At 48.7% G+C, this 14,994-nt stretch overlaps 1 protein-coding gene across 3 annotated transcripts in view; it reads right to left on the reverse strand.

Annotated features, from left to right (window-relative positions):
* Positions 1-14,994, reverse strand: part of Grh (grainy head) — a 140,108-nt gene that overhangs the window by 37,570 nt on the left and 87,544 nt on the right. For all 3 annotated transcript variants that reach the window (XM_076905175.1, XM_076905166.1, XM_076905185.1), the window contains exon 4: positions 279-716. In XM_076905175.1, coding sequence (XP_076761290.1) covers positions 279-716 — 438 coding nt within the window. The remainder of the gene's footprint in view (positions 1-278; positions 717-14,994) is intronic.

A 14,994-nucleotide genomic window follows, 5' to 3' on the forward strand; every position in this document is an offset into this window, starting at 1 on the left:
TCGTTCTCGACTCGAAAATTCTACCTCGCGCGTATCAAAGAGTTGCACGAGCTCATCGAAAGTATACATTATAGTTACTTTTCTCGTCTTACCAAACGATTCGCGGCAAATCAGAGCTGTTAAATACGAAGAAGCTTGCGTAGTGTATCCTCAGACGAATCGTATAAATATTTTAATATCATCAGACGGCATGTACGTCAGCTTCCCTTCGTTTCGCGAAGATCGCGGAAACATTTCAAACGATAGCGTAGCGTAATGAAACAGAAATTTCGACTCACGTGGACCAAAGTTCGTGAGTGGACGGCAACTTGACGTCCACGGGGGTCTTGTCCGGTATCTTGTAGCACTCGTAGACGTAAGACGTGGCGGGGTCGTCGCTGTGGTTCGTGACGATCGGGATCTGGTGCTGTTGCTGGAGATTCAGCATGGCCGCGGTCGCTACCGAGAGCGGGTGCTCGCAGTAGGGCCGCCAGTCGCCCTCCATCGTCTGCACCTGCACCTGCACGGCAGCAACCCTCTTGTGTACGTCCGGGTCGATGCCCTCGGCGCCGCTCTGCAGGGACTGCGCCGCCTGCGCCGCCGCCTCCTCCGCCCTCAGCTCTTCCTCTTCCTCTGTGTCGTGTTGCCCGGCCACGTACCCCGATTGCTGCTGCTGTTGCTGGGAACTGTCGTCGTTCACGACGACGCTCGTGTCCTCCTCGCCGCGACTTCGACGCCTGCGAACAGACAATTTTCGTTTAAAGTTCCGGTGAACGATGAAACGTTGCTGCTTCGACAATCGAGATGTCGAAGATCTAAATGAATTTGTAGCTAGACGATTACACTATGATAATTGCATGGATAAGCGTATGGATGTAAAAGTTCGTCACAGGGCAAGTTCATAGGGCAATCGAACAAGTTCCGTGGGCGTCGCATAAGTATCGTAGTAAAGCGGCTTGATAGGGTATAAGATGAATTTTAATGATCGCGATCGGTGGAAGGGAATTTCCATAATCAAAGATTTAAGTCCCCGCTGTGATCTAACGACATTCCTAGCCGTCTCGTCCAATCAGAATCTTAACTAACGCAAGCATTTGCCCGTCGACATCGCCAGCGTTCTCTCGCGTCCCCGCGAACAAGTCCCAGCCGGAGATTTCCGTGTGCCCGGTTCCCGGAGAACAACTGACGGATAGCGGACGATAGTCGAAGAGCGCGGTTAATCCGCGGGAAGTCCCTCGTGGATTTCCTGGAACCTCCGCCGCTGATGAATTCGCTCGGCGAATAAACTGTTGGAAACGCGGCGGATAAATTGCGCCGGGCCTCGTCGAATTTATCAATTAACGATAATCGCGGCGCGTTAAGCCGCGTTGACGATTCCTCAATTTAGCAATGACCACCGGGACGGGGGGGCATCCGCGCGCCACACACGCTCGCCGTCGCGTCGGGGTGATTTATCGTCCTCCGCGACGCGATCTCTGCTCGCCGCTTAGGGGCGCGCGAGCTCTGACCAAACGGCTCTGCGTATTTGTCAGCGGAGCTCGTTGGTTCCTGGCAAACTGCTCGCGCTTTCCGACTATCGTGTTTCCGATTATTCGACCGCTTATCGAAGGGTTGATTATCAGACGAGTCGAAGAATTTTGCGAACTAATATTTCATTATCGGAAAGTCGAAATTTTCTGTTACTCGACTCTTGCACGACTTGGACATACGGTAGCGGATATCCAAACGGATAAACCGAATTAAACTCTATCATTCGAGTTCTCATCCGGAAATAAAAAAAGGAGCATCAGCCATCGGGTACAGGGCAGATGCCTCCTCGCGCGAACGGAAGAGACTCGAACGGCGAAGGATCGAGAAAGCGCGTGGAAGGGTGAGAATCGGAGAGGGACGGTGCGTATATATACATACACGCACGAAGATTAATTATTATAAACCCCTGCCTTTTGCCTACAGTCATCAATTTATACTCCAGTACAACGCGCGGATCCCAATTCCAATCCCAATCCCAGTCGCGCACGGAATAAAGGCTCATCCTCTCTAATTTATGCATGTCGAATCAATCTCCCTCTTCCCTTTATACCACCCCTTTTACCCCCTATCTAACTCTCTTCCTTTCTCTCTCTCTCTCTCTCTCTCTCTCTCTCTCTCTCTCTCTCTCTCTCGTCTCGTGTACCGCGTTACACCGTGTGCGTCTGGTGCTCTTGGGCTCGCGTACGATCGCTCCTGTTTCCCGCACCTGGGCCAGCCAGGTCGACCCTCGCGAGGACCAGCCACCCCGATAATGAGGGGCCGCGTTATCCTGTGCAAATATTTTCCTCGAAGGGTGTTTGCACAGGCGCGGCCAACGATCGCTCGTAGATACGCGAGATACCACCAATGGGTTACTGGATCGAGCCTGAATTAATAACGTCTACCAGCCGGGGTAATGAGTTCATTCGTGATCACCAAAGTGGAGACTACCCTCACTGGGGCATGTGCAAACAGTGTTTCTCTTTATCTTCCGGTGCTTAGACGGTTCACTGGTTTTTGGTAGAGTAAAAGGGCTCATCTCCGATGATTGGTGATGATACCGCGTGAAATCGAGGGGTTCAACTTAATGGTAGCTCTGGGTAGTTTCGCGATACACGTGAGTTTCTTGATACGCTCGAACATATATATGAAGTTGGACGTAAGAACAGGGGTAGAGGGTATAGAAGAAAAAGAAATACGAGTACTTCTGTGTATGCCTTTACGATTATAGGAAGCTATAGCGGGTTAGAAACCTTATTCCCTAAACTATTCAGTGCTAACTTAAACCAATTTGAAATATGCTTCATTTACCATTCCGCCCAATGCCCCTGTTTTTGCATCGATTCTCGTGCTATCCCTCTGGGAATATCGCTTCAGAATTGTACACGATATCGTCCTCCAGTGAATGATCCTCAACGCAACGCTCTTCCATTCCCAAGACACCACCAAGGGAATCGCGAACCGAACGATTCCCTCGTCCAATTCAGGAACGAGGATCGCCGTTCCCAGCGAGTTCCCCGCGAGACAAATTGTAACATAACCACCACGCGCTACGTGCGCCCGCAAAAACCGCGTAATCTGCCGTTTATCAGCGACGCGCGTATCGTACGCGCGTGTAACGTCGCCCCTCCCCTCGTCGTTCACCTCCGCGGAGCGGATTTATTCGCGGGCCGGTCGATCGATCCGCGCGCGTCATTCGTCTTCGCCGATCGTTCCCGGTTCTACGCTCGAGGAGGTGGAAACGTCGAATGGAAAGGAGGCTGGGGGTATCCGCGGAATGCGTTACCTGGCCGAGGCATCCTCGTTCCCGTGCACCTACCTCAACGCGCGAATGTCGCGAGTAGGTGGAACGGGCTGACGAAGAGGAAGCGCAGAGAGACGCGTTTAATATTCCGTGGGAGTGTCGTCCACGCGACCCGGGAACCCACCCTGTCGCTCCCTCGCGCGCATTTTAATAAACTCGCCTCCGCCGCTCGCAGATACGCTTCTTCGTCCGCCGCGTTCTCCAGCTGTTCTCCACGCGTGCCCACGGCTCCTTTCACGGATTTTCGCGCCGATTTTCGACGATTCGTCACGCTCTACGCGTCCATCGAGTTCGCGAGCTTTGGTTTTCCGTGATTCGAGAGACGTTTGGACGTTGCGACGTGGGTTTTCGCGGATGGAGATGATCTCGGGAGCTTGAAGGAAATTTCTTCTGAGGAAATTTCCTTTTGGATTTTTGAGTTTATGGTTAGTTTGTGGCTGCGAGAGTTTTTAAGAGTTGTATTCCGAGGATATAAGTTTTAGAGAGTTCGTTTGCTACGCGAGTCTGTAAGCTGACGTTTCACGCGTGGGTGTATTTTAGAATTTTAATCCTGAGAATTTCACACGTAAAATACATTTATCAATATTTCATTGGACGTATATGGGTATTTAAATAATTATTCAATTTTGAGGATATATAAATATCCATTTCATTTAAATATTTTAATAAATCGTAGCAAGTTTAGCATAGGGAATTAGATGGATACACGTCGGATATATTTATAATCGAAGAATGTCGAGGAACATATCGAAATGAATAATGATCGTTGTTCGATTTAAATAAGGCGTTGGAAACCACCCAGTTTGTAAACGGCGGAGAAACAACAATCGTCTCGTGTTGCATTGAAATCGCGCGGCATAAAATTAATAAAACATTATCATATCGCGGAGAGGTGGTTAGATCTTCAACTTGAGAGCGCGAGGTTGAAATGGCAGAGTTCAAGAATATCGTAAAGCAGTTTATCACGAGGATAACTTCGGATACGAGCGCCAATCGCGTTTCAGCCGACAGCTTCAAAATGCCAGGGAACGTATCGAGCCGGCGGAAAAATCGTCGATGGAAAGTTGTATTTCTAAGAAATGCCTAACAACACCTTTCCGCTCGGAAAGGAAATTATCCACATTATTAACCCATTACCATCGTTTAACTTAATTCATTACGATTATGCCTGGCCGTTAATCGTACCTTAATAACCACCAGGAATGCTGTTTTTTAATCCGTGTAATCGTATGTCAACTCAATTAATTATCCGTGGAGGCTTATACACGCGTTCTCTCGTTGTATACTAATTAACGCAAACGAAATTCTGCGTTTCTTCGCTTATTAGCTTATTTGTATAAGTAATCAACGCACTAAGATTATCCTCGTTATCGCTGTCAATTCTTCCACCATTACCCGTGCAGTTCTATCGTCGCGGTGCGCGAAAGGAACCACTGGATGAAGATAAACAACACACTCAACTATCCGAACGTGTTCGAAGGATTAAACAAACGTACGGGGTCTGGTTGTCGGTGAAATATCGAAATAACACGTCCGTCGATCAGCTCGACGATTAGAATATCTACCAGTCGCGAATACTTTCTCCTGCGGAGAATTTCACGACCGTAAAGGATTACCGTTCGTACGGCAACGTGTTTCTCGCTGGCTCCAACAATGGCGATCGGCGTAAAAGCGTATCGATTCCGAATGGAACTCCTGGAACGAGACGCGATCGTTTTCTCCATTCAATACTTCCTCGATTGTCTTGTAACCTCGATCCATAATCCGCCGCCGCAGCCGCGGATGCCGGCGTTAATAAGATTTATAAAGGAGAAACGGTGAAAAGAATGCCGCGATCCTTTTTACCGATACCTATCTCGATCTAATGTCAACCTTTGCTCGCTCGCACGTCCCCCGTGTCGTTCTCGCTCCGCAGGCCGCCAGCCTGGCTGCGGTATGCATACTAATTCGACAAATAAATCTATTTCCACGCGGCCGCGAGGTCGCACGGGACGAGGGTCGAAGGGTGAATAAATTTCCACGGCTGATTTTCCACGAAAAATTACCTGCCTTCCCGGGAAACGATCCTGCGATTCGCATGAATCGTAGACCTTCTGCGAGAGCGAATAAAATTGCTGATTCCTCCCTTGATTCTTCTCTATACTCCATACTGTTCCACAAATCTCATCTACCCAGTGATCCACTATTTTTTCGTGACTGCAAAATCGAATTATCTTCAGCCAACGGAAGTGGCTGGGTACCAGCGAGGGATTCCCCCGGAACTCGCGCCAATATCGTGCAGTGTTCGATGACGAACGAAGAGACGAGCTCCTCGTCACGCATGGATCACGCTTATTCCTGCGTCGCTCGCGATGATCCACGGCGATCTCGTTGATACTGCAATATCACCGTGGCACGTCGAGGAGAACGCGCAACACAGGATTGATCGAGCGGGACGAAAGCGTTCCCTGCTTCTGTTCGTGGAGTCGTAACGGAGAGAATGATCGGCTGCTGGTTCCAGGGACGAACGGACGACTCCTCGCGCGGCTGACGGGGGAAAACAAGGGTCGATGAAAAACGGTAGCGAGAGGCGATGTAATAACAGTGGGTCGGGGTTACCTGGCGCAGCCGTAATGGCGGCAAATGAACGAGTGCCACCGCGGACGGGGCGTTCGGCGATTGACAAGCTCTCGGCTAGGAGATAATGATAGCGATGAATTCACGCGGACGTCGCGCTCTGTAATGCTCCCCGCGTCTGCGTTGCGTACCGGGGAATTATTCCTGGCAGAAAATCGGATTGGCCCTCGGGTAATTCCGGTTCAGGCTTATTGAAGGTCTCGCGTCTGCTGTATGGGAGCTGCGTAAATTGGAGATTGCATAAGAGGGGGGGTAAAGGGTGGGCCGTCGGGTTATTAAGTGTGATTGGAGCCTGCGAAACCTTCTTCGTCGCGGTTGATGAAAATAATCAGATTGGTAAATGGAATTCACTGTTACCAGCGAAGAACGCACAGGCACACGAACGTAATTTCTATAATAGTAATTGATAGTTGGAGCGCTTGTAAAGCATGGAGACAATCGATGGCTGGTTTTCATGAAAGTAGACTTATCGTTTATTTCTGAAAATTTTTATTATAGCGCAATTTCCACTCTATCTTGCTCGCGTGAATTAATCGAAAATCGTAATGGAGGTTATAGGAAAAATGGTAGATAAAAAGTTTGTCTAAACGAGGTGTTGATTGATGGCTAACAGAACGCAGAGTTAATCCTGCTCGCGATTAACGGGCCCACGATCGACAGCAGTGCGGAGGAGAGATGCAGCAGTGCATTCGTTGCACGGCAGTTATGCGAGGCACGCTGTCACGAGCGTTGTTCTCATTTTCATCCGGCGGATTTTTACAGCGGACAGACACGCGAGACCGGAGATTTACGAGGCCATTGTTCATTCGCCGCGCAGAAAGAGCAGGGAACGCGAAATTCCGCGATACGCGAGGAAGATTTAATTGCCCGATTAATTGCACGCGTCCAGCGTTCTCCTTGAGCGTGTGCGGGGTAATTCTAGGAAGAAATTGTTGGACGCACTTTTCCTCGGAGAACGGTCGATGGAAGAACGTAGCTAGCAACTCAATTTTCAGTCCAGAAGAGAGCTTCGAGTTTAATTTGTAATTATTCCTGCGCCATGAATCTTTCGTGGCGGTTAGTATCGCAGCTTGTAAATTGTTAACGATATTGCGTATTCTGCCATTTTTTTTTTCGTATTTACATACTGATCGATCAGGTTTGTGTGTGTTAGATCATTCGTCATTCGATAAGTACCACTGAATGATAAGTTAGATCCGAGTATCTTAATTATTTCTTACTACCTCTACGCAATAGTATTTTAATGGGATTATAAAAATGAAATATAAAATCGAATCGAAAAGTCCCTCGCTATAAGCTACGACCACCGTATTCTCCCGCAAGAATTTATCACAAACACGTACCATTCTTTCCAGCAAATCACCCTTCACGCGTAATAAAGAAATCATCGAAACCATCGACTCCTCAATGGCCTCCATCGAGTGCTCCTTTACGACTTTCTCCTCCAATCCCCAGAAGAAGAAAGCAACCCTAGCTCGCCTAATAAGTTCGTAAAGCAGTCGTTCGACATGCTCGTAAAGCTTTCGTCGCGAGTCGTCACGGTGGAAATCTTTCTCTATCGTGGAAGTGGAGATGGGGTGCACGGGGTGCGACGCGAGATGCGACATGGGGGTAGAAAGGTGTCGCGCGTTGACTTTGATGGATCGAAGATCCCTCAACCCCCGTTTTTGTTCCTCGCTGACGTGCAACGGTATTTGTTTTTTCTTTCGCCTCGGTTAAAACAGCGTGTCTGACAGGTTACTCTCTCACGGTATACGTTAACGTCCTCCTCGAAGGAGCTACCGCGCGCTTAGACACAGTCGAGCTGATGCACAGCTGCAACGAGGGAATTGGATCTCGTTCCGTTCAGCGATCGAAACTTCGATGAACCTGAACGACTCGGTGACGTGTCGACGATAAACGCGTGGGTGGATCGCGGACGTTTCGATGCGCGTGGAGAAGGTCAAGGTTCGATGGCTGAACTTGTGAGCCTGTGAGGGGAGGAAAGTGGATCGAAAGTCGATTCGATGACGCGTTCTGGTACTTTGACTAATTTTTCGATGCTGCAGGAAGGGTTCGCGAATGTCTCCTTTGGATAGGTAAAGTTACTCGTTACCGAAACAGTTAATCGTGCTCGAGGAACGATTGGGACGGAGATTTTTTCGGGTACACGTGCGATATGGGTTGCGTAAGAAGGAATGGAGTTCGTTTGATGTTAGCGGTGTCGTTGCACTCAGAATTTAGACCAGACATGGATTACACAAGAATAGAGGTGGATTACATATTGGACTATCGGATGACTACATTATTGGTCGATCTAATCAGGTCGTGCTCAGGAGGATTGATGCTTCTACTTTTGTAGCTTGAATATCGCGGACAATTCTAAGTTGTTATTACAAATTTTAACTCGCGTATTTTTACTCGCACGATTTTTACACGCGTACGTTCGATGTTAGCGGACGATTCGCGATACGTCACGCTCAGAAAGAAAGGATCATCCTGGCGTTTGTTAAATTCGAGCCAGCCTCCGCAGAGGTAGCTGCGGATAATTTCTCAATCCCGCAAACTCGCGGGGATCTTCGACTCGTCTGTATCTCCATCTCGTTACGCAACGTCCGAGAAACCAACCGGGGTGGGTTTCGCGATCCGTCCGGCGCGGCTGGCGAAAAACGCGAACAAAACGGCCGATGCACGTACACTGGGAACGCACACAGCGTCGCGGAGAGGTGCTCCCCGTCGCAGACGGTGAACAAATTCAGTAACACGATCGTGGCAACGAAATATCGATGACCGTAAGATAATACCATGGTGTAACGCGAATATCGCTGCATCGCGACGCGTGGTGCCCGCGATTTCGTCCCGAGCGATGAAAATAGCCGGGGGCCTCGCGATCCTCGTTTACCGGCGATTTCCAGCCTGACTCATGCCGATCAAGCCCGTCGATTAATTAAACGCGCCAACTTGCGTATATTCTACACTGGCAACACGCAAGTCGCTGACTTTTTCTACGTTATTAAATGAACAAAAAAAAAAAAAAGAAATAATCCGCGGTTTATGGTTTGTCGATACACTGTTTTTACGTAGGAGGAATTCTGCTTTTAATAAACGCTCGAGAAGAATAACAATTCGAAAGATCACGAGTTAATTGAAATATCGTTCGATACAAATCGAGCTTCTCGGTTCGTCGACGTCCGTCAAGAGGGAACGAGGTTGCGTTATCAATTTTCATCGGTGTTTCCGGGAACGACGGATCTCGCGGCCAGCCGTGACCGCGGGGACGAGAAATGAAAAAGTTCAAACACACCAAGTACAGTTTCTACCAACAATGTTGGGATGTGTGCACAGGCGCTTAAGTATATACTTAGTTAAACAAATGGTTGGTGAATGAGGTAGACGAAGCGCGGACGCGGACAGGCGCCGTATTAAACGGACGAGAGAGCGTGGATAATAAGGAAGGACGTTAATATATTGATAATACAGCCGGGTGAATGCGGCAGGTAAAAAAAAAAAAGTCCACGGTCCTTTCAACGCTCCCTGGGGACCGCCCTTCGGCTGTTGCGCCGCTGCCTACGTCCAGGCTCGCTATTCTAAAACAATCGCTCATCAAGTAGATACGGAGGTGGCCGCGCCGCTCTTCGTCGGGCGAAAGAGACGTTACTTCGCGCGGAGGAATGCGATTCATAGTTCGCGGGGTCAAAGTACCTACTTCGCTCTTTTATACGCGGCCATTTTTTGCAGACGCCCGCGAACCTCCAGTTTGCGTATCCTACACGTACGAGGACCGAGGCTGGTTCGTCTCGACGCGATTATAAAGTCTGCGTTTACCCTCGCGAGTTCTCTCATCTCAATTCAATCGCGAGGTAATTGGAACCATCGTAGACTTTGTTCGGCCAAGTTAGTTTTTAAAGAGTACAAAAATATACCAAACCACTCCGTGTACATTTTCCATTTCCAATCCGTAAACAGCGTCCTTCAGAGGCATGAAAACCGGACTAAAAAATCACCAGAAGAGTAGTTCAACTTGCTCCACTGATATCAGATGAAATAACACGCGGCTGCGCGCGTAACACTCGTGGACGTTATCAGTCCTTTCGATGTACCTAGCTATCCGGCTCTCCTTTCAAGCTTTCTCCGGTTCCCTCGCCCCTCAGACACCCCTCTCGCCGTCTGTATCTCGAAAAGGGGTACGCAGCGTGGGTACGCAGCCGTGACCAGCGATAGGATAAGAGCGTCACCCTGCACTTCCTACGCCGGCGGAAAGTCAACCGGACAGGATGAGAACAATTAGCGTTGGCCCGCGTAATCGTCGAGGACGCTTAACGATAACGCGGCTAACGGAACACTCGGAGAGCTCTCCTGGCCGTGTTCTCCTCGCCTCCTTTCCACCGTTTGCTCGAATTAAAAGCGAGCTCGCTCGCCTCGCGAGCTACGCAGTAGCGATGGTTTCCTCTCGCGAGAACCGGAGGCGAGGCGGTCGTTGAGCCCCCCACGGGATTCGAACCGGGGGACTGGTTTTCTTCGTATCTAGCCGCTGTCCAGGCTAATTACAGGTAGTAATGAGAGATTAATCTGAATGCGGAGATGGAAACGCGGGTAATCGCCCCGGAAGATTTATGGAAGGACTTTGCGCTTTGGATTTATGGCGAAGCGATGGTATCGGGGCGAGTCAAGGGGGTTGCGTCGCGTACCTTCAACGGTGGACGACTTATCTGAACGTCTATCACGAGGAATATGACAATTTTCTATTAGTTTCGATATGTATGCGTGTGTACGAGTACAGAAATCGAGTTCTGAAAGTTTGCAAAAATTGGATGATCGAATTCTTTTGAGAGACGAGCGACGAGAGGGTCTGAGAAATCGGTAATTTCGAGTCACGAAGAGATAAACGATGAGAGATCCGTGGCGTCAAGGCTGCCGATCGATCAGCCCTTGATTGCGTATCACAGGAGTCGCGTATCTCGCGCGCGGATCGATAGGTCCCCCATGATAACGCGCAAAAACTATTAATATCGCCGCGGGGCGACAGTGATGCAGCTATCATTATAGAAACAGGAATCTGCACTTAACTCAATTTGCCAGGAATACGACGAACAGCGAGGAAGGCGCCTCGAACGAATCGCTTCAATTACACTGGTATCTCGCGAGCAGGCCTGCAGCCGAGCAAATCAATAACGGAAGAACAGAGCGTTGCGAATCGAAGTTGGATCGTTCGACTAACGGTCCTAAGAACTGATAAACGTTCGCGATACGCGATCGCTAAACGCGTGTTTATGCAAATGCGTATTATCGTGAGCAGGAACGAAACGCGCGGTTTCGAGAAAAATCCGTCCCATCCTGTTCCGTTCCCTTCGACTGTCTCGAATATTTTCGCGTATCACGCGCTTCCTTAATTTCCGTTCGCGTTTTAACTTCCGACAGATGCGCAAGTATGTGCAGTCTAATGCTTATCCAACGTGGTCACGTTCCGCGAGGCAGAAACAGACGTAGTCATCTTGGACGTGAGAATTATTCATTTTCATTGTAACTTGTGTTCGTTTTTTCAATGCGCGTTCCGACTTGGTGTTTCGCGGCAAATTAGTCACGTGAAAGTCTCCATCGGAAGAGAGGTCTTAACCCTGTCGTTATCATATTCGAGTCCCAATTTGCGGATTCACGCGCCGTATACGTGCCAAAGATATATGCAAATGATCGAGCTTGTGCATATATACGACTTAATGAAACGATGCTCAACATTTTTAGTATACGACATTAAAATACCTCGATACTATCCTTCCAAGCCAGATGTAAAAGAGGACGCCATAAACTGTGAGAGAACATTCGAATATTCCCGAGGCACTAGACGCTGTCTTCCATTACCCCTTGACTTCCTATACCAGACGAAGAACTGTGTACTGTTTCTCCGCTGTCGACACTTCTTCCTCCGTCTCTGATTTCACTCTGTACACGCGCACAATGTTTAGAATGGAACAGAAGCCGGCGCACAGAGCCGTGACCCTTGCGAGTGACTTTTCGCGCGTGCACGGAAGCGGCAACGGGGTAAAAGCCACTCGTAGGACACCCCGTGGCGCGGAAGGGTGGCTGCGGTTCTGTCGGAGGCGCTGGACCGAGAGCTGGGTCGTAGAGAGCGGAGAGAGGAAAAAAGCGTGGCGAGAAAAGCGCGTAGAATGGGCGCGAGAGGAAGGCGGGGATGCGTGCACCGATATGAAATATTCCCCGGTGGTGTAACTCTATATTATTATCCTCTTTCACACCTCCCTGCGTCTCTATGCGCTGGAGGAGCCTTGGCACAATCAACGACCCGGCTCCATTGTCTCTCATTGTCGCGAGGACGTCGGCTCGTGCAGGCGCGCGTACGCGGAACGCATCGGGGTTCCCTGCATCCCCCGTTCACCACGCGGAGGCTGCGAGCCCTCCCCGTGCGCTCGACCTGCTCGCTCGAATTAATTAGACCCGACGACGTGCCCGCTAATTAGCAAATCGAGAGTCCCTCGGGTGTGCCCGCTCGAGACGATTGGAAAGCGAGCACTGGCTTCTTCTCGCGCGCGGAACACTTTCACGCGGACGGCTTTTTGCTCGCGCACTCTCTCGAGAATGCGTCTCCGTTTCGGGTCTCCAGGGATTAGGATAATTAGCGCGATTTTTCCTTTCGATTTAGTTACGCGCATCGTTTTTCCTTCGTTTAGAAGACGTTCGGTAGCCTTGGTCACAGACAAAGCGAATCGACTTTGTTACGAGATGAATCGATGGTCGCTGGTGTTTCTTTGCTTCGCGAAAAAGTGAACAAAGTGGTATTTGATATGCTCGGTTTCGAGGTACTTTTATTATCGTAGATGGATAAGCGAAAGAATTTTTGTTGTATCCTTTCCGTAACTCGCACTTTTTGCTCCCATTTTCCTCTCGCGCGTTTCGCTATTTTCGTTTCTTTGATCGCTGCTGGTCGTTTTCGTCGGCGATCGTGGTCGACGTGAAATTGCTCGCGGATGAGAACCGAAAGGGCGAGTTATCTGGATGGACGTTTCTGCGAGCGCGTTCGCAAGTTAATATTCCTTCGACTGGTATTATAGATAACGTCGTCTGGAAAAATATATAACAAGCCTCCGGGTGGAGTTGCGGGTATAACGCGAATCTAATTAAGAGTAAGAGAAGTAAATTCTCGGAACTGGTTTCAAGGGAGCCGATTAGGCCACCGCCGGCCGTACGATCCTCGAAATCGATGGATTCATATTCGCGTCGGATGCGCATAATACTGGATTATATCGATACCGGTTAATCCGATACGACGAGTCGCGAATTCACATTCAGCCTGACCTTTACGATCGCTAAAATGCAAGGTAAATTCGAGTATAAAAATATTTGTCAACGTCGACGAGGTTGGAATCGGTCGCCGCGCGCGATAAAATACCGCTGATAGTATTCGATGAACGCTCTATTCGCGTGAAATCGGCTCGTTTAGGATAACAATCGGATGGAAAACTCTGCTCGCCCGTCGAAATATTATTTTCAAGGGGACACAGAAGTCGAACAACTTTTCGCTTCGCGTCCCTTTTCCTTATCTCCGTTTCTATTTGCATGAGGAAGACATTCACCCGTAGGATTTGTAGAACCCATTTGCCATATTTTTCCTCCGCCGCGTTCTCGAGTGCATGTATTTGCACCTCATTTGCATTATTCGTATAATAAACCGAAGTGTTGTTTCGACTTTGCACACCTCACGGTGTGGAGAACACACCGCTACACTAAATTTCGGTTCTCTTCCACGATTCTTCGCGCAGTACTTCGCTCTGTGCTGAAGAATATTCTCTTTCTTTTTTATTTGACTAAATAAAACTACTCGTAATTCCAATATCTCTCGCGGCTACGAATACTCTGACATTCTATTAAACTTAATTAATACTTGTAAAGCTTCGAAGAATAAAGAAACACCGCTGTACTCAATTTCGGTTCTCTTCCACGATTCTTCACGCAGTACTTCGCTCTGTGCTAAAGAATATTCTCTTTCTTTTTCATTTGACTAAATAAAACTACTCGTAATTCCAATATCTCTCGCGACTACGAATACTCTGACATTTATATTAAACTTAATTAATACTTGCGAAGCTTCGAAGAATAAAGAAACACCGCTGTACTCAATTTCGGTTCTCTTCCATGATTCTTCACGCAGTACTTCGCTCTGTGCTAAAGAATATTCTCTTTCTTTTTCATTTGACTAAATAAAACTACTCGTAATTCCAATATCTCTCGCGACTACGAATACTCTGACATTTATATTAAACTTAATTAATACTTGCGAAGCTTCGAAGAATAAAGAAACACCGCTATACTCAATTTCGGTTTTCTTCCACGATTCTTCGCGGTACTTCACTCTGTGCTGAAGAATATTCTCTTTCTTTTTTATTTGACTAAATAAAACTACTCGTAATTCCAATATCTCTCGCGACTACGAATACTCTGACATTCTATTTAAATTTAATTAATACTTGTAAAGCTTCGAAGAATAAAGAAAGAAATAGCTGAAATTTGCATTTCCATCAACGCGAACGCAATGGACGCGAGAGGTGGCCAAGGAGGGTGCGCTGTTCCGCGGAGAGGATGGATCACCAGGGGCTACCCGATGCTCCGCGTCATCGGATCGTTGAATCGCGATCCTCACGGTGATCCATCAGCCCTGTGTCTCGTCCGTCCTGTTCGCTATTAAATAATTCAATGGATCGACCGGCGCGTACACGGCCAGGCGAAACGGAAGGAGCGGAAGAAAAGCAAAAGAGCGAAAAGTGGAAAAGTGGAAAGGGCCGTGGAAGGGGGTGGGAAACGGTAAAAAATGACGATAGTCAGGCACGGTTGCGCGCGGGCCCGCGGTGATTCGATGCGTGACATTGCTCGTTTAAAAGGCTCGCGCAAACGGCCCTCTCGTTCCTTCTTTTTCCCTCGCGGCGCATTGTCGGCGCCGGTTATCGCCCGCTAATGCGACGCTAATAAGAGGTGTCTCCTGTTTCGAGAATCGTTCCTCTTTTTCTGCCCTATTGTCAGCATCACTCACGGAAGTGGCCGTGTCGTCGACCGGACGACAATCACCGTCGCTGCCCCGATAAATGGCAACTTTTCGAATC

Source organism: Xylocopa sonorina, chromosome 1, assembly GCF_050948175.1.
Source record: "Xylocopa sonorina isolate GNS202 chromosome 1, iyXylSono1_principal, whole genome shotgun sequence".
Taxonomy (NCBI): Eukaryota; Metazoa; Arthropoda; class Insecta; order Hymenoptera; family Apidae; genus Xylocopa; species Xylocopa sonorina.